At 53.8% G+C, this 23,257-nt stretch overlaps 2 protein-coding genes across 11 annotated transcripts in view; one reads left to right on the top strand and one right to left on the bottom strand.

The window, feature by feature from the left end:
• ALS2CL (ALS2 C-terminal like) overlaps nucleotides 1-10,688 on the bottom strand; it is a 45,596-nt gene extending 34,908 nt beyond the window's left edge. The window contains exon 1 of one of the 7 annotated variants that reach the window (XM_077303330.1): nucleotides 10,615-10,688. In XM_077303330.1, coding sequence (XP_077159445.1) covers nucleotides 10,615-10,650 — 36 coding nt within the window. In that variant the 5' untranslated portion in view covers nucleotides 10,651-10,688. Of the gene's footprint in view, nucleotides 1-1,082; nucleotides 1,207-4,381; nucleotides 4,578-7,546; nucleotides 7,565-10,614 lie in introns of those variants that run through there. The other 6 variants (XM_077303329.1, XM_077303335.1, XM_077303331.1 and 3 more) reach the window with 6 other exon arrangements.
• TMIE (transmembrane inner ear) lies at nucleotides 600-22,982 on the top strand. Of its 4 annotated transcripts, none has more exons than XM_077303344.1 (4): nucleotides 600-1,692; nucleotides 8,814-8,897; nucleotides 15,572-15,721; nucleotides 22,283-22,982. In XM_077303344.1, the coding sequence occupies exons 1-4, from the start codon at nucleotides 1,485-1,487 to the stop codon at nucleotides 22,585-22,587; spliced, it is 747 nt and encodes a 248-aa protein (XP_077159459.1). In that variant the 5' UTR covers nucleotides 600-1,484; the 3' UTR covers nucleotides 22,588-22,982. The 4 variants fall into 4 exon arrangements, with proteins under 4 accessions (XP_077159459.1, XP_077159461.1, XP_077159462.1 ...); XM_077303346.1 differs by having other exon boundaries at nucleotides 8,814-8,931; XM_077303347.1 differs by lacking the exon at nucleotides 22,283-22,982 and adding an exon at nucleotides 16,569-17,298.
• The last annotated feature ends 275 nt before the right edge of the window (nucleotides 22,983-23,257 follow it).

The raw sequence follows: 23,257 nt of genomic DNA, 5'->3' as shown, positions 1-23,257 counted from the left end.
CAGGCGGGACCTTCCTTGCCGTCTTTGTCCTTTTGCCATTAAACGACTGCGCCGATTCCCTAGAAGGGACTCCCCCGGGCGGCAAAGTCCGCCGAGAGCGCGGTCGCCAGCGGAAGGCAGGACCTTCCGGCGCCTCGTTTGGGTTTTGGGGTTTCCGCTGGCTTTCCTACAGCTTGCTAACATTTCTGCGTGTTGTTTGTGCTTGCAGAGCTTTCGGTTAAAGCTTTCCTGCACATTGTGCCAATTCTTCGCACACCGGATTTTGTTCTTTTCTATAACCTCCAGGCAGGGCCTGGAGATCTCCCGGAATGGCCGCGGGACTCCACGGAACCAGTCCTCGGAGAAAATGGCGGCTTGGGCGAGCACAGTGACTCAAGTTGCCAATATCCAGGCGAGGGCGGGAGATTTTTCCCAGGAGGACCACTGGCCTCCAGAGGTCCATTCGACAGAGAGAATGGCTGCTTCGGAGGGTGGCGGCTAGAGCACTGTACCTGAGGTCGCCAACCTCCAGCCAGGGACTGGAGATCCCACAAAATCACAACTGATCTCCAGAGTAGTGCCCCTGGAGAAAAGGGCTGCTTAGAAGGCTTGACCTGCTGCCATCACACTCTGCTGAGGCCCCTCCCCTCTCCCCAGGCCCCACCCCCAAATCTCCAGAGATTCCCCAGCAGCCCAAACTGCTCTTACAGAATGAGTTTTGCAAGAGATGGAGGAACAGAAGTGTCAAGGCAGAAAGGGGAGCCTCTAGATGGCCTTCGGGTCACCCTCCGCCTTCCGATGTTCAACAGACAGTGGGCCCAAGAAAGCCACAAGGCTGCAGTGTGTTGTACACAATTGGGTTTTACTGCCCAATATTCTCTCCTTTCAAGAGTCTCATGGCGGCAGAGGAGTGGGGAATCAGACCCACCACTATTAACCCCTACACCACGCCATCTCTTCCTTCTTTTTCCCAAAATGGGCCCCCTTTCCACCGATAACTAAATTCACCTCCAGCAGACCAAAGCGGGGAAGAGAGGGAAACAGCCCATTACAAAACCCACAAACCCTCCAGCCTGATCGCCTGGAGATAAATGGCTACTCACCCCAGGCGAGCCAAACCGTGGCTCTTCACAGGAACCTGCGTGACAGCCCTGGGCACTGAACCGGCCAAAACCAGACTAGCGTTCGCATCTCCTTTCTCCCCATCCCTGCAGCCGGGAGGGAGACGAGGGGGGGTCCCGATCCGGCCATCCGCCAGGGAAGAAGCCAGTCTGGAAGAAGCAGATGCCCCTGGCTGTCGAGGGAGCGTGAGCCGGGTGGCTGGTAGCGACGGCCACTGCCGGCATCTTGCCGTCCACGTCTGGCTGCGACCCAGACCAGCCCTGCCTGTAAGCAAACCCAGGCTAATGAATTAATCAGCGGCTCCCCAGGGCAGGCTGGGCGGCCGGCCAGGCCAGGCAGGAGAGTCCAGAGTCCCCAGGAGGGTGGAGAGCTCCTGCCGGCAGATGTCGGGGGCGGTGAGAAGCCAGCCGGCGGGCCATCCATCAGCCGGGCTGCTCAGCTGCCAGCGATCCCGGAGGCAGAGGCGAGAGAGGCGGCGAGGGGAAGGGGAAGAAGATGGCGTGGGACCAGCGGCATCCCCAGAGTCCCTTGGGGGCCTTGCCTGCCCTGCTGCTGTGCTCCTCCAGAACCGCCCTGGGCCAGCTGATCGAGGTAAGGAGAGGGGCTTCGGCCGGGCCAGGGCAGCTCAGGTGTCCGTGCCGGTGGCCGGCAGGGCGTGGCAGGTCCAGAGCGATATTTGAGCCTCTGGCTTCGGTCATTCAAGACACAAAGGCGCGGTGAAAATGGCTCACCTTGAGAGCCAGCGGGGTGTAGCGACAAAAGAGCGGCAGACTCTTATCCGGAGAACCGGGTTGGATTCCCGGCTCCTCCTCCACATGCAGCCGCTGGGTGACCTTGGGCCACACCCAGTTCTCTTAGAGCTGTTCTCACAGGGCAGTTCTGCTGTGGGGAGAGGAAGGGAAGGCGGCTGTGAGCTGCTTTGAGACTCCTTCGGTTGGTGGGACGTGGAATCAGCACGGGGTAGTGGCTAATGAGCAGCTGCCTTTAATCCGGAGAACCGGGTTTGTTTCCCCATTCCTCCTCGACATGCAGCCAATTGGGTGACCTTTGGGCTAGTCCCAGTTCTCTTGCAGAGCTGTTCTCTCAGAGCTCTCTCAGCCCTGCACACCTCCCAGGGTGTCCTTTGTGGAGAGAGGAAGGTGTTTGGAAGCCATTTTGGGACCTGAATGGTGAAAAGTGGGTTATAAAAACCCCACTTCTCCATCCTCTAGGACAGGAGCAGTCAAACTGCGGCCCTCCAGATGTCCATGGACTACAATTCCCATGAGCCCCTGCCAGCAGTTGCATCTGGACATCTGGAGGGCTGCAGTTTGACTACCCCTGCTCTAGGATGCTCAAAACACGTGGATGTGTGGGTGAGCTGATGTGGAGGATCACTATTCTGCACATGTTGGACGATGCAATTTCAGTGTGCTTTTCATCTGGATTTTCCTGTGCAGAACTTCTAAAGTGAACTGAAAGCGTATTAAACACGGTGTGCGGAATTCAGTGTTTCAGCCCACTTCAGTGTCAGTTGGCAAGTGGGATTTTGCCATTTCACAAAGGAAGGCCCGGTTACAAAGCACACCAAGCTTGCCTTACTTAGTGGGCGTGAAAGCGCCTTTTGGTTCAGAATTAAGCTTCCAGTCCTCTTGGTCGAGCGTGTGGACTGCAAGAGACACAGAAAACCTGGTGGACTGCAAGAGACACAGCGATCTGTTTCCACGGGTGAATTGCAGCTGGCAAGCCCAAAAAGAGCTTCCCCTGCTTGGTTGTGTAGAGACGCCCATGTGGCGTCTCTACACAACCGGTGTAGTATTGCCTGATCACATCGGATTTCTGGAGCTAAGCAGGCCTGCATGTGGATGGGAGACACTGCAGAAGAAGGCCTCAGGCCGTGGTCTTTTCCATCCCCTTGTGCCTGGAGGTGCTGAGGACTGAACCGGGGGACCTTCTGCATGCCAAGCAGAGGCTCTTCCACTGAGCCAAAGACCCCTCCACAGCTTTGGCTCCCCTAATCTGACCCCTCTTCCAATTGGACACCATTCTGGTCCTCCACAGGCTGTCCTAACAGTAGCCTCCTATTCTCCAGAGTACAGGTTGTGCATCAAAACCATTGTTGTTGCACACCCGTCCCTTTTAAGGCCAGCCGGAGCTCTCCCTGATCAAACAGCTGTAATCTATGAAACACCAGCTGATTCGCTTCTGGAACGGTCTCGGGCGGCCCAGCAGCCAGCATCCATCTGCAACGTGATCTCGGGTGCCTCTTCCCCCCCCCTCCCACCCCGTTTGCACGCCTGGCATTTCTCAGTCCAGATGTAGTAACAGGCCTCGTTGCAAGGCAGGCGCAGAGCAAAGTACGGGAGGCAGAAAAACAAGAGCGAAATAAGCAGGAAGCCGCAGTTCCCATCCTTTTCGGTACGGTGGCCTACAAGTTCAAATTTGGCCCCTGCAGGGTTGGCCCAGGGTTGTACGGCAGACTATAACCTCGGCGTCTGTCTAGTTCGGCATCCTATTTTCTACAGCAGCTGTCCAGATGTTTCCCAGAAACCAGCCAGCCAAGGATGCAGCTGTCCCTGCTGTGAACCCCACGGGTGTGGAGGTCCAAACGACAGGTTACATTCCAGCGTCTGACCACCTTCACCTTCTCTATTCCTCCCGCTAAGCAAAAAAATAAATCCAACTGTTGCATGACGGAGAGGGTTGCCAGCTCTGGGTTGGGGGAAACCTGGAGACCTTGGAGGTGGGGTCTGCAGAGGATTTGGGGAGGGGAGAAACCTCAATGGGGATGCCAGGACCCAGGTGGGATTTGGGGATCTCCCGGTTTTAGTTTCATCTCCAGACATTAGAGAGCAGCTACCCCGGAGAAAATGGCTGCTTTGGGGGGTGGACTCCAAGCATTATATTCCACTGAGGTCCCGCCCCCTCCCACGCAAGGACTGGCATCTTTACCATATACAGGGAGGCAGAATATCTTTGTATCCCAAATGCTGGGGAAATACAGCAGCGATTTGCTCTAAAGCTCTGATCTGTTGTGAGGGAACAAGTTGCAAGGTCAGAGGGTCTACTCCCAGATAGCCGTTTGGGGAAATATTTAAAAACACCTTGTTTTGTCAGCCTGGTCTACCTCACAGGGCTGTTGTGAAAATAAAACAGAAGAGAGGCAAACGCTGTAAGCCACTTTGGATCTTGGTGGGGCAGAAAGGCGGGGTACAAATGAATTCAAACAGTGGACCCAATAGAAATCACACATTTTGCTCCCCTGAGCATTTGAGTTCAGTTTGACCGCAAAAGAGTCTACCTGCAGCTATCTCCCAGTTTCCCAGCAAAACCTTCATATGCCGATTCTCAGGATCACGCATCCGTTCCTTGAAAGCAATTCACCAAGAAGACTTTTCCTTTCCTCCTTCTGCTCCCAGTTCCTCCTTTAATTGGGACACCCCGCCCTTTTAAAGGTGGGGCCCAAATGTCTTAAGGCCCTGCTTGGCTCAGAAGGGCTAAGGAAGGAGGTTTTGGCCACGGATGGGGGGGGGGGGGGACGTGGGTGGGCAGAAGCCCCAGTTCTGAGAGGCATCGTTTTGTGGGTGGGCAGGGGGAATCTCCTTAGAAGAAGGGAGGCGGAGATCTTTAAAAACAGAGGAAGGGCCCTGCTGGACCTGGCCAGTGGCCAAAGCCTTACACCTTTAAGATGTGGATTTAGGGCAGGAAGGCTGAAAGTTAAGGAGGGTTTTCCCCCAGCCCAGAAAGGCAGTGGTGGGAAAAGATTCGGCACCTGGGTTTTATTTGTCACAAGCCTGCTAAACCAAGGCAAATATTTTGGCCCAGGGTTCCCTTCTAGGTCTTTGCTGGTCCTTCCTGTTTCCAGAGTCAGCTGACGTGGCTGCACTTTAAAAACCGGCTGACTCATTCAACTGGTGAAGTTTTCCCCATCAGCATCGCCTTCTCCCCTTCAGGCCGGTGGCAAAATGAGTGAGTGGAACCAATGAGAAAAGTTGGCAATTCAGCTGGTGGCTAAGCTCTTCTCCCACCACAGTATCCCTGTTGGGCAGAGCCTCTGCTTGGCACACGGAAGGCCCCAGGTTCAATCCCCGGCATCTCCAGTTTAAAGGACCAGGCAGGAGGGGATGGGAAAGACCTTGGCCTGAGACCCTGGCTCAGTGGCAGAGCCTCTGCTTGGCCTGCAGAAGGCCCCAGGTTCAGTCCCCGGCATCTCCAGTTAAAAGGACCAGGCAGGAGGGGATGGGAAAGACCTTCATGTGGGACCCTGTTGAACTGTGGCCTGTAGACTAAGGCACGAAGGAGCTGTGCCAGAGCAAAAGGGGGACAACCACACTGATTAGCCAAGTAGTTGAGCTTAGATGCCACCCTGAGCTTAGATGCCACCCTCCAGGTGGGGACTGGGGAGTGCCCAGAATTGCAGAAACAGCACCTAGTCCTAAAGATGGAGGCGCTTCCACACATGCTAAATAATACGGATTCTATCAGCCTTAGTGACCATTTGCAAGCAGATCTTGCCCTCCCACACAGTAAAATTACACCGTTGCAGAGTGCGTCCCAAATGTGCCATTTCGTGTGGCCAAAGGTATCCATTCTGCACATGTTGTACAGTGTACTTTCTATGTGCTTCTGCTGCTGGATTTTCCTGTGTGAAATGGAAAGCGGCAACACTCTTCCCCCCTGGATCTCTTAGGCCCGTCTCTATTTGAGGGAAGGGAAGTGGCCTGAAACAGGATCCCCTTGAACTTGGAGCCTAAATTGGCAGGGGGGAGGGGAATCTGTGAGTCCAAGAACAGAGAGACCGAAATGGGTGCCCAAAGACACATCACCCATTTGCAAAACAACCCCTCCCCCGCTCCCCTATTTTCTTACAGCAGGACAAAGACTGCTCTGTCATTAACCGAGAGGAAGGGAAAATGGGACGGATCGGATATCAGGCCTCTGAGAACCCCCAAGAGAGAAAAAGTCGCTTGCCTCTTCATGGCATCTTCTAGTGCTTTACAAACAAGCCAGTGGGTTGCTAGTCCTCACCGAGGGTTACCTGTTTTCAGCTGGTCTGCTACCCTAGCCCCTTTCAAGTCTGTTTGATTAGCAGTGCTCATCAGGTGAGGAGGGAAGGGCTTTAGCTCCCTGCCATAAAAAACTAAGCTGCCCATTTAGATCAGCCTGTTCAAGGGAGATTTGCCCCTCAGCAATCTTGTCCAATCTTAGAGCCTCTTGTGGCGCAGAGTGGTAAGGCAGCCGTCTGAAAACTTTGCCCATGAGGCTGGGAGTTCAATCCCAGCAGCCGGCTCAAGGTTGACTCAGCTTTCCATCCTTCCGAGGTCGGTAAAATGAGTACCCAGCTTGCTGGGGGGTAAACGGTCATGACTGGGGAAGGCACTGGCAAACCACCCCGTATTGAGTCTGCCATGAAAACGCTAGAGGGCGTCACCCCAAGGGTCAGACATGACCCGGTGCTTGCACAGGGGATACCTTTACCTTTAATCTTGTCCTACTTGGTCACAGGCAGGAGGGAGAGATGGAAAGGGGGTTTGTCTTCATTTGGTTGCTTACTAGGTAACCTCATGCATGTCTATCAATAGCTGCTCATTCTCCTCCCCTCCATTTTATTCTCTCCCTGTGAGGTAGGCTGGGAGTGTGGGACGGGAGCCAGCCACCCAGCAGAGTAGGGATTTGCACCTGGGTCTCTCAGGGCCTAGGTTTATGCCCCAACTGCCACACCAGGCTGGCTCTCCGTATCATAATGTGCAGCTGGTATTGGAGGCTTAATACGGGATCTGTTGTGTTTTTGAAATACATACAAATGGCCTCAGCTGTGCCAGTGAACCCAGAAAGAAAAGCAGGGAACCGAAATCGCTGACAAAACTATTAACAGCTGCAGGAGATAAATGGAAAAGAGGAATTCTTGCATGCCTTTCCTTGGCCAAAATGCTTGCAAAGGCCATATTTTTTCTTATAACCAACAAAAGCAACTTTTCCCGCCTGCTCTTAGTGGCTCCAGCCTACCATGTGGCATCGCTGGAGACAAGCAGAAGGGAGGGCAGGGGGTCCATCTCTTCAGTACGGAGCACATAGGTTCACCTTCCTTCGTCCACCCCAACAAAGACGCTGCCCCAGTCTGCACCCCCAGGCAGGCGCTCTGCCCAGGTTTGGACAAGCAGGCTTAGCAGAAGCTGGTTCTCTTGTTCTCCCACGCACATGGGAGGTTAAGAAAGGACTGCCAATCTCCAGGCGACACCTGGAGACCTCCCGCTATCACAATCAATCTATGGACTATTGCGATCCGTCCCCTTGGAGAAAATGGCTGCTTGGGAGGGTGGATTTTAGAACATAACCCCCTGCTGAAGACCTCCCCCGCCCCAAGCCCTGCTCTCCTGAGGCTTCCCCAGCCCCAAATCCCCAGGAAATCCCCAGCCCAGAGCCGGCAACTGTCTCCCCTCCTCAATTCTCCCCTCCAGCCAACCACCTTGCAAAGTTGGTCTTTCCTTGGCTGCAACTCCGCTTTCAAACAGAAGGTGGCGCTGCCTGCCTACTCACAGGCCTTGAAGTCCGGAGTTCTCTTTCGAGCCCCTCCTGCTACAAGAAAAAGACCGGAGGGGGCTCTGGTTTCCTTCAAAGCGTTGACTGGCTTTGAAGTTTGGCTTTCCACACATTAAAATGGGAGAGGGGGAGGGGGGCAGTGTGCTTTTGCTCGGGGTGCAGACTCCGTCCCCACGTCTCCCAGTCCGTTTTGAGACCATCCCCACCGACAATGGGCAGAAAGCCTCCAGCAGAAACACCGTGGCAGACGAGGCCCTGGGACTTCACGGAGTATCGCAATGGAGCTCTGCAGAAAGCAAAGGCCCCAATCCAGGCCTGCAGTCGTTCTGTGCTTTCTAATTTGGAAGGAAGTGAGAGTCCAGGGGCATTTTTAAGCCCAACAAAATTTTATTCAAGGGAGGAGCTTTCGTGTGCACGCTTGCGTGCACACGAAAGCTCCTCCCTTGAATAAAATTTTGTTGGGCTTAAAAATGCCCCTGGACTCTCAATTTGTTCTGCAGCTTCAGACCAACATGGATTTCTGCTTGGGCCCCTGCGATAGTTCGGTCCGGCCTCTCTGCAGAATGGGGGGGCCTCTTTTCACAGGGGGACAAGAACAGCTGATGCTGTCCAGGCAAGGGTCAAAATAGCACCATTAGCAGCTCTTAAAGAGGCAGGGCCCTTCTCCTTCCACACCCTGGGAGAGAGGCAGGGGGAGAGGCAAAGGCCATAGATGGTGCAGAGTGGATTCCCCGATTTCCTTGCCTTCCTTCAGAGCTTCCATTCTACACCCTTCCCATTTACCTCCACAACAACTCTGCAATGGAAGGAGAAGAGTCATACTCTACTTTTCACGACCTGAAGGAGTCCCCACGCGGCTCACAGTCACCTTCCCTTCCTCTCCTCACCACACTTACCCCGTGAGATGGGCGGGACTGAAAGAGAGCTCTGACAGAACTGCTCTGTGAGAACAGCTCTAAGCGAACTGTGACTGGCTCGAGGTCCCTCAGCTGCCTGCATGTGGAGGAGAAGATGGGAATCGAACCCAGTTCTCCAGGCTGGCTCTCATTGGGAGCGTGGGGTTCACTGGGCACCCAGCATTGAGGGTGGTCTTTGGGTACTAGAGGGGCGTCATTTGGGGTTTGCCGAAAGAAGGGGCCGGAGAGCACCAATGGGAAACCTCTGCCCAGATGTCTCTTCTCTTCCTCCTCTAGGCCACCACCGAGCCCCCCAAGAAGAAGCCGGATCCTGTGACTTCGGAGACCGTGGTGATCTGGGGACTGCGGCTGTGGCAAGTGGTGGGCATCTTCGCCATCTTCGTCCTCTCCATCAGTAAGCCCCCCCCCCTCCTTCTCCTAGCTGGGCTCCTGGGGGCAGAGCTCGCCCTGTCTGGTCTGCTTGCCCTTCTCATAAAAGGGGTGCCACCCTCCAGGCGGGGCCTGGGGATCCCCTGGAATTGCACCTCATCCTCAGACCACCGAGCTCAACTCCCCTGGAAAAACCGGCTGCTTGGAGGGTGGTCTCCGTGGTATTTGTTCCCCTTTCCTCCCCAGGCTCCATCCCCAAATCTCAGGGAGCCTCCCAACCTGGCTCTGGCCTTTTCTTTCAAATGCCCTCCTCCAGTGTCCTGGTTGGCTCACTCCCTCTTCCTTTGTGCACATTTCCTCCCTGCTTTCCTTCCAGAGAACCTTTAGTCAGTTAAACTGTTAGGGCCATCTCTCTCCTCTTTTCTTTACTAAGGCAGGCCATTCATTCTTGAAGCACCCCTGACCTGGGTAGCCCAGGGAAGCCCAATCATATCAGATTTTGGAACCTAAGCAGGTCTGACCCTGGCTATTACTTGGATGGGAGACCTCCAGGGATTGGGTGCTCCAAGGAACATTGGAGGGGAGGGGGGTCATGACACAGAGGTAGGCAACAGCAAGCAACTTCAGAATGTCCCTTGCTTGGCTGCCAGACAGTCCTGGACCTCCTGGCTTGGCTACACAACACACACCGCCAGTCAATATGTGCTTTGCATCTCCTTTGCACAAGTACAGTGGCTGGGCGGCCACTCTGCACCCCTCTGGAATGGAAATAAGAACCTGGAGGGAGGGATCAAGAGGGAGACGGGCTTGCCCCTCAGCCCATTCGAACTAAATGTATTTATGTGTTGTTCTTTGTTCTTATGTAAACCGCCCTGAGCCTTCAGGGAGGGCGGTATATAAATAAATAAACAAACAAACAAATAAATAAATAATAAACTGCCCTCCCCATAGGGTTGGTCAAACTGCAGCCCCCCAGATGTCCATGGACTACAATTCCCATGAGCCCTTGCCAGCGAATGCTGTCAGGGGCTCATGGGAACTGTAGTCCATGGACATCTGGAGGGCCGCAGTTTGACCACCCCTGAAAAAGTGACTTTTTCATCTCTGCAGCTGTTATCATTCTCGTGATAAGGAAAGGGGGAAGCCAAAGGGGGGGGGGTGGGGGGTTAACTCTTTACAGCCCAGGCTCTCCCAGGCTTCCTCCCTCCGTGCCTCCCCCCCCCTCCAGCAGCTCTCCAAAGCCCGGGGAATGACGACTGGCCGCAGGAGATCTGCGCCGGGCGGAGAGCTGCGGATCTGCAGTTTGCTTGGCGGCTGCGATCGGGCCGCCCCTAGGCATCTCCCGCCCCTAGACGCAGGGCCAGCTCCCAAATCTGCACCCGGGGAGCGGTTGTTCTAACCTCTGCCCTCCCTCCTCCGGCTCCAGCCCCAGCCCCCGACTCTCCAGGGAGTTCCCCAAGCGGAGCCGGCAAGCCTAGGGAACGGGAGCCGTGGAGTAGGGGACCTGGAAGACCTGCATTCAAATCCTGCTGCGGCGCTCACGAGCCGGGTTTTCCTCCCTTGCCTACTTCTCGCCTAATCCGTCTTTCCCGTCGAGCGCCAGGCGGACGGCGCGGAGCGAGCAAAAGCCCGCGATCTTGCGTGTGCGCGTGGAGGGCCGAGCGGGAGCGGGAGAGGGCGCGGGAAGCAGGGAGGGCGCCGCGCTTACCTTGCCCGGCGCCTCTTGCGCTTGAGCGTTGCCCATGTCCTTCGCGGCTTGGTCGGGGGTCCCTGGAGCGAGCGCTGCGGCGAGGGTCTCCCTCCTCGGCCAGCCCGGCGCCTCTGGCTTTGGAGTTGACCGCCGGCTCCGGACCCTCCGCCCGCCCCCTCCCCGCCCCCACCCCCACCCAGATTAGGCCGGGAGCCCAAAGGCCAGGCGACCCTCCGCTTATCTCCCACCACCCCAAGGCGAGATCGGAGCCCGGACCTGCCTTGTGCCTCCCCCCCCCCCGCGCTTTCCCTTTTGCTCCCCTTGAAAACTTGGCAGGCGCCCTGGGGTTGGCAGCGTGTTGCCAGCCTCCAGGTGGGGCCTGGCAATGTCTTGGCCTCCAGATGGTGCAGGTCAGTTGCTAGGGATGCCAGCCTCCCGGGGGTGGGGCCACCTGGGGATCCCCTGGAATGACAGCGACCCCTCTCCCTCACAAGCATTCCAATACACCCCGGAGCCCGCATCTCCCTAGAAAAATAACAGGAGTAATTGCAAGGTGCTTTCTGCAAATCCATAAACTACTTAACCCAAAGCGGGGTCAAAGCCGACTGTGACACCCCTTGGAGGCACTCCTGCAAATTTTGTTCCTGAGGGAGACCCGCTTCCAGCCTGGCAAACAAACCCAACTAAGTAGAAGCATCTGGCCCGCCCTGAATTAGGACTTAATTAACCATAATTAGGTGGCATAACAAATGTGTTAATAATAATAAATGGATGCATTATTGCAAGTGGGGCTTCGTGGAGTCCCCGCTGTAGCCTTAGGTTTTATCTGTCCTTTTTAAAAAGAGACATCATCATTCATACTTAGTAGGATTCAAAGCGAGCCCACTCCCTAATCCAGGGGTAGTCAAACTGCGGCCCTCCAGATGTCCACGGACTACAATTCCCATGAGCCCCTGCCAGCATTCGCTGGCAGGGGCTCCTGGGAATTGTAGTCCATGGACATTTGGAGGGCCGCAGTTTGACTACCCCTGCCCTAATCAATCTATTGTCTAAGTCGGCCGTCTCAGACCCCAACGCACTATTTAGCCTCTGCCACCAGTTATGCTTATTTAAAACCTTGACTCAGGCGGGCGTGTCGGCCTGAAGCAGCAGAGCAAAGTTGGGGTCCAGGAGGGCACCCTGAAGACCACCAGAGTTAAATTCTGGGGAGAAGCTTCCATGGGGATGCCCCCATTTTCACCCCCTGGAGAACAGAAGTTGTAAGATAAGCAATGTGGTAATGCCTTAAATAATGTGTCCGGTTGGGGACTGCCCCGGAATTTCCCCAGACGGTAAAGCTCCAAGCCAGTTCTGTTGACCAAAACAGCCCCTCCCAAGCAATTCTTGTTTGTCCATCTGGGGAATGCTAAGAGATTAGGAGTCTTCCCAGCTCCCCTGGCCAGGTGGGAGACGCAAGGGAGAAAACTCAGAGAGGGCAGCTCTTAATCCCCCATGAGCAAGAAAACCCTGCTCCCAGGTTGCCTCTCTAGACAGGACGCGCCCCTGAGCCGCTTGACTCCCAAGCCAACCCTTGGCAGGGAAATTCCTGGAGATTTGGGATTGGAGCCTTGGGAGGGCAGGGTTGGAGGGGACGGACCTCAGTGGTATATCATACGACGGACGGCGTGCCCCCTCCAAAGCTGCCGTTTTCTCCAGGGGAACCGAGCTCTGCCGCCCGGACGTCAGTTGTCTTCTGGGAGAACCCCAGGCCCCAACTGGAGGTTGGCAACAGTAACCACTGAACCAGGCTGGCTCTCACATTTGCCCGCATCCTTTGCAGAATGAGAGGCAGATGGTTATTACTATTCTATTCTTATTATAATTGCATTTTTAATATAGCCTTTCCACCCAAATAAGGCCCTGGAGGCAGGAAATTGTGGGAAAGACAGGGAAGCTGACTTCAAAGCACACAGAGTCCTGTACAGGTGAGTCCTGTACAGGTGAGGTGTGGGGATTGTCAGTAGCTGCTCCATCTGCTCAAGCTCCCTCCCCTCCCCTCCCCTCGGGCACCTGAATGGCCCCTCCTTCAGACTGATTGCCTTGTTCCATGGGAAGGTCACCTGGGGCAGGGCTCCTCAAGGACTCTCTCTTGCCTGGCTATTTCTCTGGCTAAAGTAATCCACTCAGTCCCCTCCCTGAGTGATCTAATCAGGGGCACTGATAGGGCCTTTGAGGCCCCCTGGGCAACAATTGTGGGGCACCAGGAGACCCCCCTCGGGGATCTTATTATTGTTTTATGTGGGGGGGGTTAAACTGTTAGGGTGTTTTATTGTTAACTGCCGGGAGCCAGCTTGCTGGGAGCTGCAGTCTATAAATTGAATTAATAAATAAATATTATGGAGAACCTGGATATAAAACAGAGAAAAAAATTAGAAGTTTTACTGTGGTCAGTGCTCCTGTGAAGTTAGAAGGAGGGTGAAATATATTCTGTCATCTCTGCTGCTTGAACCAAGTATTTTTTTTTTAATTTCATTCCTTGTGCTATAATAAAAAGGTAAAGGTAAAGGTATCCCCTGTGCAAGCACCGGGTCATGTCTGACCCTTGGGTGACGCCCTCTAGCATTTTCATGGCAGACTCCATACCGGGTGGTTTGCCAGTGCCTTCCCCAGTCATTACCGTTTACCCACAGCAAGCAAGCTGGGGACTCATTTTACCAACCTCGGAAGGAAGGATGGAAGGCTGAGTCAACCTGGAGCCAGCTGCTGGGATCGAACTCCCAGCCTCATGGGCAGAGCTTTCAGACTGCATGTCTGCTGCCTTTGCACTCTGCGCCACAAGAGGTTCTTTGTGCTATAATATATATCAGCAAATAGCCGTAAAGCAATCTTGAGTTGGATGGGGTGGGGGGGCTGAAAAAGAAAAAACCCACAAATATATCTATGGTGCTGGCAGGGGCTCATGGGGATTGTAGTCCACGGACATCTGGAGGGCCACAGTTTGGCCACCCCTGCCACAGAGCAAGGCACCTTGTGGGGAATCAGGTTTGCAGCCAGAGCAACCACACTTCTGAGGAAACAGCGGTTTCTGTCACGGGCACTTAAAATCTGCCAAGGCGGGGTGGCACGGACAATTAATTCCACCCGGGATGCGCCACGGGGAGCGTTCTGGCTTTTGTTTTATTTTATTTCTCGGCCTCCCTCTGGCATTTGAGTGCGGAGGCTGCGGGGGGGGGGAGGGGGGTTCTCGCAAGGAGATTTACGCCATTAAAGAAGCATTGCTGTTTTGCACTGTAAATCCATCCAGATGTTTTGGGCTACCGTGCGCAGGCAGGCCCGCAGTCGGGGAAGGGAAACGGCTTCGGGGTGGTCCTTTCAGTGGAAGGAAGAAACAAAACGGCCTGGGAAAGCAGGGCAGAGGTTAACGGGACCTCCGAGCAGGAAAACGCTAATTGGAGCAGACAAGGCCAGATTGTCGGCTCGGCCGGCCGGTGAGACAACGGCCTGGCCTTGTGCTTCAAGTTGCCAGCTCTGGGTTGGGAAATGCCTGGGGGGACTGCAGGCGCCGTCTGGAGGCTGGCAACCTTAGCACGAAGGGGACATGTCCCAGCCCCATCTCCAGCCGCCTCCTGGAAAAGAAAGAGGTGCAGGCTTCAGGGGAGCCCCTGCCGGTCCCAAGATTTGAGCAGAAGAGGGTTCTTTACCTGCAGCTGTTTCGGGAATGACTTACAGCCAATCAAGCCTAGTGTTTAATAAGCGCCCAGCTGTCTCTTAAGCTTTAATGGGCTTTTAAAATTCTTTCCCAAAGCTCAAATGGGTAATTTCGGCTGGGGAAATCTGTTCGAGGGGGAGCGGTCTCCCCCACCAAGGACGCGTCTGGGAGGAGGGCAAGCAGACCCCTCTTACCCCAGGCAGGCAGGATCGGAAGTGGAGAGTGAAGCAATGACGGCTGCTGAATCCGTAGCTGCCTGTCCCAGATCAGTTATGGTATTATGGCTATACCTGTTGGATGATCTGATTCCTGATGGCCAGTGCTCAAGACTTTAGAAATGAATCCACAGGTGCCAAAAACCATCAGAAGAGCTTTGCTGGACTAGACCATTGAAGTGCAATCTAATCCAGCATCTTGTTTCACACAGTGGCTAACCAGTTCCTCTGGAGCAGGGGTAGTCAACCTGTGGTCCTCCAGATGTCCATGGACTACAATTCCCATGAGCCCCTGGCAGGGGCTCATGGGAATTGTAGTCCATGGACATCTGGAGGACCACAGGTTGACTACCCCTGCTCTGGAGGGCCAACAACAGGGCAGAGAGCCCTGCTGGACCAGGACAGGGAAGGCCCATCCAGTATATACAGGAGCACATGCTGCCTTGTGCATGGCCCTTGACAACCGCACTGCCTCCCTGTGGTTGTGTGAGAGCTGAATGAAGCATCAAGTGGACTAATCTGTGGGTACTTAAATCTGCAAATTGGGGCCCAACTGACACAAAACAGAAGCTTCAGCAAACTTGGGAGGACCCCCCCCCCCCCAAATAAAATATATATGTTTGTGGGGTTTACATTTGCCCCAACTTAAGACCTATCTTCTGTCTGGGGAAATGTTTGGGAGATGCTGCACTGTGTTACCTTGTTTCTATCAATGTCTGGGAGCCATGAGGGGCCTGATCCAGTAACATTCAGCGTGCTGGAGAAGGCAGCTCCCGTTCTTCAAAATTCCCAGTTGTTTCACAGAATCACAGAATCATAGAGTTGGAAGGGGCCATACAGGCCATCTAGTCCAACCCCCTGCTCAACGCAGGATTAGCCCTAAGCATCCTAAAGCATCCAAGAAAAGTGTGTATCCAACCTTTGCTTGAAGACTGCCAGTGAGGGGGAGCTCACCACCTCCTTAGGCAGCCTATTCCTGAGACAAGGTCCTTCAAAATCCTTTCCACGTGTCTCAGGAAGTATATCTGATGGTCAGTTCTCCTCCCCTCCTCCCTTTTTGCTTCCTCCTTAGTTATTACCCTGTGCTGCATCTTCAAATGCCGGATCCCACGGACCAAGAAGGAGATCGAGGCGCGGTACGCCAAACGGAAAGCCGCCAAAATGTACGCTGACAAGCTGGACACGGTGCCGCCACTCAACGAACTGACGGATATCCCGGGAGGTATTTGCCTTTTTATGTTTGGTGCTTATAAAATATGCGGCCAGTTTTGGATTGCCAACCTCCAGGTGGGGCCTGGAGGGCTCCCAGAATTACAACACAGAGAGGGATTAAAATATGAAATTTGCTGCCAGAGGATGTGATGATGGCCACAGGAATAAACAGCTTTAAAAAGTTAGATAGATGCATGGAGGATAAGCCTATCAGTGGTTCCAAGCCGTGGTGTCTTAGGGGAACCTCCACATTCAGAGGCAGTCATTCTCCGAATCCTACTAGCAGGAGGCAACATCAGATCTGTGGCTGGCCCTGCAGAGGAACTGGCTGGCCCCTGTCCGAGACGGGAGGCTGGACTAGATGGACCCTCCCTGGCCTGACCCAGCAGTGCTCTTTTGATGTTTTTAATTTCTCCACAGAGACCTGGCAACCCCATCCCAGGTGGTCTCTTTTGAAAGCTTCATTTCTTTCTTTTCTCCCTTTCTTTCACACCTTTTCATGCTTCCTTCCTACCCAATCTGGGCCCCCAAGGGGGTGGCCACAAAAAGCATGGCAACCCTTTCAGCCTGGAAGCCCCCCCCCCCCCCACCTCGAACCAGGGAGGAAAGCCAGTCATGTTTATAGGGGGATGCCGAGTGATGCCAAAGGAAGTCTTCACCTGCTGGTGGAGCCCAGGGCTGCTACGCAGAGGCAGGCTATGGCAAACCACCTCGTTTACCTTGACCTGGACAGCCCAGGTGAGCCTGATCTCATCAACCAAGCAGGTCCAGCTTTGCCTAATTTCCTTAGCTTCTGCTCTGACTTTGTTTTGCTGTCTTTTCATTCTTGGCCTTTTCTGATTCTCTGCACTTTCCAGGCTCCACGGAAAGTCTTCCTACCCTCTCAGGCCAGGTCGAATCCCGGACCCTCAACCCTCTGCCGGTGGTGACGGAGGAAGATGAAGTCCCCCCACCGGGCCACTAGGAGGAGCTGTCTGCCTACTTTCCCTCTCTGGCTTTCCCATTCTTCCCAGGAGATCACCAGACCTTCTACTTGCAAACTTGGCGGTCCAACATCACCCTCTTTCAATTTTTTGGTCTTATCTCCCAACGTGTTCTTATCTCATTCTGCCATTCCCTGCTTTGCTCCCCTCTGCCTCGGAAGGATGTCTGAAGGCTTGTATAGCCAGGAAGAGGGCGGTCATAAGGATTTCTTGGTACGGTGCCCCGTTCTCTTGTGGAACTCGCTGCCCCAGGATGTCACGGTGGCCGCTGTCTTAGCTGACTTTCAAATGGGATGGGAATCATGCAGTTAGGGTGGAGCTTCCTATGGGAAGGCAGCTAGGGATGGGCTACCTGGCCCCTGGAGGAGCTGTTCTTTGTATCCCTCTTTTGATTCCCCAAAGGAGTCTCAAAGCGGCTTACAATCGGCTATCCTTCCTCTCCCCACTATAGACACTCTGCGAGATAATTAGATAGGTATTGATTTATTAATATGGTCAAAAACCAACAAATGTTGAGAGCTCCAAGAGAACCGGGACTGGCCCAAGGTCACCCAGCTGGCTGCATGTGGAGGAACAGGGAATCAAACTCAGTTCTCCAGTTTAGAGCAGGGGTAGTCAAACTGCGGCCCTCCAGATGTCCATGGACTACAATTCCCATGAGCCCCTGCCAGCGTTCGCTGGCAGGGGCTCATGGGAATTGTAGTCCATGGACATCTGGAGGGCCGCAGTTTCTGGCTCTAATGTAATGCACAGAGATAGCTAATCCTACCTGTCCACAGAGTATCTGTTTTTCCATTCTTGTGAATGGGTCCAAGACAGGCACTTTGACATTTTAGCCAAAAGTCTTTGTCTACTGCTCCATTGATCCCCTGCCCCTTCTGTCCTGTAACTTTGGCCTTGAATTTCCCTGCTGCACTGGACAAACCCGTCTTCTTCTAACTGTACATTTCCCCTTTCGTAACAACAGGCAGTAGAAAAGACCTTTTCCTGATAGAGATCATAGCGAGCCCCTGAAACTCAGGACCCAAGCAGAGGAGCTGAAGACCATATGAGTCTCGCTTCATCCATAAATTGCCTGTGTAGCCTCGATTTGCCTCAGGTCCATGCCAGAAAGGGCAGGAGGGTCAGCCCTTCAACCTACCCACCATCTTGCCAGTTGAGACTGAGCTCCTTGCTTGATTAGTAGTGTTTTTAAAAGGGAGGGATGTGTGTGCATCATTAAAGGGCCTGCCTTGGTCTTTAAAACACAAATTGCAGAGCAGTGAGTCAAGACTGTAATAACAAAATCCAACGGAGCTGCAAGGGTTAAAGCCCCTCTTCCTTCTCTGCATGCCTCCATGGCAAATTGGGGCTGCATGAACTCACAATATGTATCTTGTAAACGCTGGAGAGTTACAACCAGTCAGAGGAGACAATTGTGAGGCAAATGGAGTGCTGATACAAATATGTGGTTCTAAAAGATTCAACTGGACAAAACATGCTGTATTGGTCATGTAGTTGTGAGTGTCCTGCATTCTGCAGGGGGTTGGACTAGATGACCCTGGGGGACCCCTCCCAACTCTATGATCCTTTGGTTCCATGGTCTCGTACATATCTTGCAAACAGCATTCTTGAGAGACGCATAATTATTCTAATTCACGGTGACAACCAGTGTTATCGAACCGTTCCTTCCTGCAGGTTGCTTTGAAGAGCTATTGAAAAATCAGAAGATTATTTTTTTTACTCGTTTTACTCATATGGATGCACATCGCATCAACTTCCTTTGTATTTGCCAGATATGAGGAACCCAGCTGGATTAGTCACCGAAACCCTTCTGTACATCTTCTGTAAAAAATATTTCATGAACAGCAGCGATGGGATTATGTTAACATAATTAAGGGAAGCTCGTTTGGCACATTCAAATACTGAAGGATAATTATCACAGGGTTACACTCTGTCTCCCGCAGTACTGGAATAAACCAAAGAAGATTTATAGGTCCCTTGAAAACATTTGTTAGGGCAAAGGGATGTTGAAAGACTCAAGTCCTATCAGTTACCAGAAGGAAAGAAAAAGAGTCCAGAAGGAACTTAGACTAATACAATTCTGCAAAGTGACAGCTTTTGTTAAATGAGCAGCGACTGACAAAAACTCTTCCCTGGTCACACGTTTTGCTCAAGGTGTCCCTGAACTCTTGTTCTTTGCTACTGCTACAGACAAGATTAACATGGATACCTGTCTGGATCTATTACCAGATGCTGATGTAGAACAAGTGGTTGGCCGCTGTGTGAGACAGGAGGCTGGACCAGATGGACCATTGCTCTGATCCTTCAGGGCTTTTCTGATGTTCTTATCAGGGGAAGGCCTTTGGCCTCTGCCCAGTTGTTGTCCCTCCAGAGGAACTGGCTGGCCCCTGGGTGAGACGGGAGGCTGGACTGGAGGGACCTCCCTGGTCTGACCCAGCAGGGCTCCCCTGATGTCCATAGGAAGGCCTCGGCCTCCCTGCCCTGTGACTGGCCCTGCAGAGGAACTGGCTGGCCCCTGGGTGAGGCGGGAGGCTGGACTGGAGGGACCCTCCCTGGCCTGACCCAGCAGGGCTCTTCTGATGTTCTTAGCAATTGAAGGTTTTGACCTCTTTGCCCTGTAGTTGGCCTTCCAGAGAAATTTGTTGACCCTTGTGTGAGATGGATGGACCTCTGTTCTGATCCAGCAGGGCTCTTCTGAGGTTCTTATGTTTGTAAGTTGGAAGCCACTTGATGGCACTTAACATCCATGTGCCCAGATATATGTGCCCTGTAGAAATCCACAGTAACCCACAGTAATGGGGCCAGGAGGTGATTCTGTCATCCAACCAGTCAGTGTACCTCTCACCTTTCTGGCCTGCTGGAACCCCCAAAGGACATCAAACATCCCGGTCATGGAATCAATTAAACTGGTAATCTGACAGCATGACTGGCTCAGGATGAGAATGATTTCTTTTCCAAGGTCGAAGGTGTTTTCAGACTTCTTTCCGGAAGGCGTACGGAGACGGTACCAGCCCTAACTGCGGGAAGAGGAGGGGAGACACATAACTTTGGGGAAAGGAAAACTGGATCATGCAGATATTACAACCGTAAAGTGGCACTCAGAGGGCATCAGAAAAGAAGATTTGCTGGCATTCGAAGTCTTTATCACATCTTGACATATCCTGGGGAAGGACCGTGGCTTCGTGGTAAAAGCCTTTGCTTAGCTCAGGTTCAATCTCCGGGATATTTTGGTAGGGTTGTCAGTCTCCAGGTGGGACCTGGGGGTCCTCTGGAAGGACAGCTCTGCTGGTGACAGCCCTATCACGTGGTCAAAAGAGCCAGGCAGGAGGCGATAGGAAAGACCCTTTTCTGCCTGAGATCCTGGAGAGCGGCTGCCAGCCTGATTCAATAGGAGAGTGTCTGCTCAGACCCCTGGCTGAACCCTCAGCATCTCCCAGTGAAGGATGCAGTGGTAGGTGGAGAGAAGGACCTCAACCAGGGACCCTGGAGGGCAGCTGGCAGTCTGAGTGGACAATGCTGACCTTTGTGGACCAACAGTCTGATTTCAGTCTCAGGCAGCTTCATTCGTATTCAGGTGTGTTCAGGTGTGTTGCTGGCTACAAGTCCTTTGGAGGCAGTCTTGTCTCTCCTAATAAGTACAGAATAAGAAATTAGCCCGCAACCTTGTAAGGATAAGTGGGAAAGGGCATTAATATTTGAAGGGTATTAATATTGGAAAGGCTCGGGACTGGCTATCACGGCTCTGACGCAAGACCTCCGATGAAATCCAGTTTTGGCAGTCCACGAAGGCAAGTCCTTTAAATCAGGGGTAGTCAACCCGTGGTCCTCCAGATGTCCATGGACTACAATTCCCATGAGCCCCTGCCAGCGACCGCTGGCAGGGGCTCATGGGAATTGTAGTCCATGGACATCTGGAGGACCACAGGTTGACTACCCCTGCTTTAAAGGACCTTCACAGATCAGGAGGCTAGGGGACTCCAGGCCGGCCAGGTTCCTCCGTGTCGGAAGCGCTCTGTGAATACCAAGCAGCGGACCTAAATGTTGAGACGGGCCGTAGAGGAAACAGCACGCGAGTCCTGCTCATCACTCTCTCTACTGCAAGAGGCATCTTTGCCCTGGAAGATTTAGATGTAATTGGAAGCCGCAAGCAGAGTGGAGGAGACAGGTTTAGTTCAAGTGCCGGGCGAAAAGCTGTTTTCTGAACAAAGTGAATTAATTGGGATAAGCTAGCCCTGGTCCGTCTCTTCCCCTCCAGACGCCACTCACGAGGATTAGACCCACAGGGAAGAGTCTGTGGCCCGGCAGACGTTAGAGTTCCCAGCTCTGGGGTGGGAAATACCTGGGAGGGGGGCAGAGCCTGAGGAGGGTGTGGTTTGGGGAGGGGAGGGGCTTCAGTGGGGTATAACGGCTTCCAAAGCAGCCGTTTCCTCCAGGTGACCTCCTCTCTGTCGCTGGGAGATTGTCGCCCCAGGAGAGCTGCCACTACCACCCAGAAGTTTGCAAGCTTAGTGGAAGCTCTGCTGTTTTTCACCCAAAACATCCCAGGCTCAGCCCCCCCCATCTCCTTCAGTTAAATAAAGACCAAGAAGCAGGTGATGAGAAAGACTCCCCCCCCCCCAAGATCCCAGAGAGACAATCGGAGTAGATACTCTTGACCCTGAAGGGCCAAGGGTCTGATGTGGGGCAGCGTCACGTGTTCCTGGTTTCTTGGCCGTAGTTATTCTTACTTATCGTTTTCTGGGATGGGCAGGTTCTGAAGTCCTGTGTCCATCTCAGTTTTTCTTGGGGTTGATAGCCTGCGGGTGGGATGAAGCAATGGAAGGACCATTTGAGGCAAAAAGAAACAAGGCCAAGGAGGAGTCCTTCAAAATGGAGGAGGCAGTCTTGGGCTGTATCAACAGAGGGATCACATCAAAATCACAAGATGTCATAGTCCCGTTGTATACGGCACTGGTCAGACCACACCTGGAGTCCTGGGTGCAGTTCTGGAGGCCTCACTTCAAGAAGGACGTGGACAGAATGGAGAGGGGGCAGAGGAGAACGATGAAGATGATTCAGGGCCTGGGGACCAAGCCCTAGGAGGAAACACATATAGCAAAAATGATTATAACATTTAAGGGGAATGACCCACAATATTGATCCCCTTGCCTCTTTAAACCTCCAGAGAGAGAAAGTTTGTAGGCAATGAATGAAAACTCCCTTTGCAGAAAGATTTTTCTCTTTGTAATAGAAATAAGCATGGTTTGGGGGAGGGAGATCAGCAGGGTATGATGCCATCAGGAGCCTCAGGAGGGCGGGGCTTAGAGAGGGGAGGGACTTCAATGAGGTATACAGGGGTATACAGTGTTCGCTGGCAGAGGCTCATGGGAATTGTAATCCATGGATATCTGGAGGGCCACAGCTTGACTACCCTTGTGACCTCCCACAGAGGCCTCTTTCTCCCCGGGGAATTGTTCTCTGTTGCCTGGGGACAGCAGGAGATCTCCAGGCACCAGCTGGAGTTTGGCAGCCCAGTTTCTGTGCTCCCGCAGGGCCCTCCCCTCTCCTGACCGCTCTTTCTCCCTCTTGCTTTCCCCCCTCCACAGCGGCTCCAGTCCCAGTTGAGCAGGAGGAGGAGGAGGAAGAGGAGGAGGAGGTGCCCACCGTCTCGGGTAAAGTGGACGGCAAGAAGGACGGCAAGAAGGACGGCTCCAAGAAGAAGAAGGAGGGCGAGAAAGGGGGCAAAGACGGCTCCCCGGAAGAGGGCAAGGAGGGCTCCAAGAAGAAGCCAGGAGACAAGCAGGCCGACGGGAAGGAGAGTCCCAAAGAGGGTGCAGCGGGGGGTGGGAAAGGAGGGGGCCCCCCTGGGAACCCCAAGGCCTCCGCCAAGAAGCCTCCGCCCAAGAAGTGAGCAGAGCTGGCCCAGCCGAGACGAGAAGGAAGGCAGAAGGCCCGGAGGCCAAGGGTTACGGGACAGGCTGCTTCTGCACAAGGGCCCAGAAACACAGGGGCCCTCAGGGCCAGCCCAAAGACGGCAAAAGAGGGAGCTTGTTGGGTCCCTCAGAACTCTTGGTCCGGTTGGGTCACCAGGCCCTCCTAGTCTCTTGGGCGGGGGGAGGGCTGGCAAATCTAGGCTGGGAAACACTTGGGGATTTGGGGGTGAAGCCTGGGGGACGGACAGGGACCTCCGTTGGGCACCCCCTCCAAAGTAGCCCTTTTCTCCAGGGAAAGTGATCTGTAGAGTCTGGACAGGAGGTGGAATTCCAGGAGATCCCCAGGCCTCACCTGGAGGCTGGCATCCCTAGAAATCACTGGAGATTTTTTTTTGGGGGGGGGGTTAAGGGAGGGAGGGTATAGGGCCAGACAGATTACCTCTCCAAGCAGCCCTTTTCTCCAGGGGAACTGATCTCTGGAGACGAGGTGGAATTCCAGGGGATCCCCAGGTCCCACCTGGAGGCTGGCATCCCAATCACCCGGGCTTAGGGTTGCCAGCCTCCAGCTGGGCCCCAAAGAACTCCTAGACTCACGGCTGTTCTCCAGACAACACGAGGGGTGCCAGGCCCAGGTGGGCAAACAAACAC

Source organism: Paroedura picta, chromosome 11, assembly GCF_049243985.1.
Source record: "Paroedura picta isolate Pp20150507F chromosome 11, Ppicta_v3.0, whole genome shotgun sequence".
Classification (NCBI taxonomy): domain Eukaryota; kingdom Metazoa; phylum Chordata; class Lepidosauria; order Squamata; family Gekkonidae; genus Paroedura; species Paroedura picta.
Note: the sequence above shows the minus strand (reverse complement) of the source record. Positions and strands in the feature narration are given on the sequence as shown.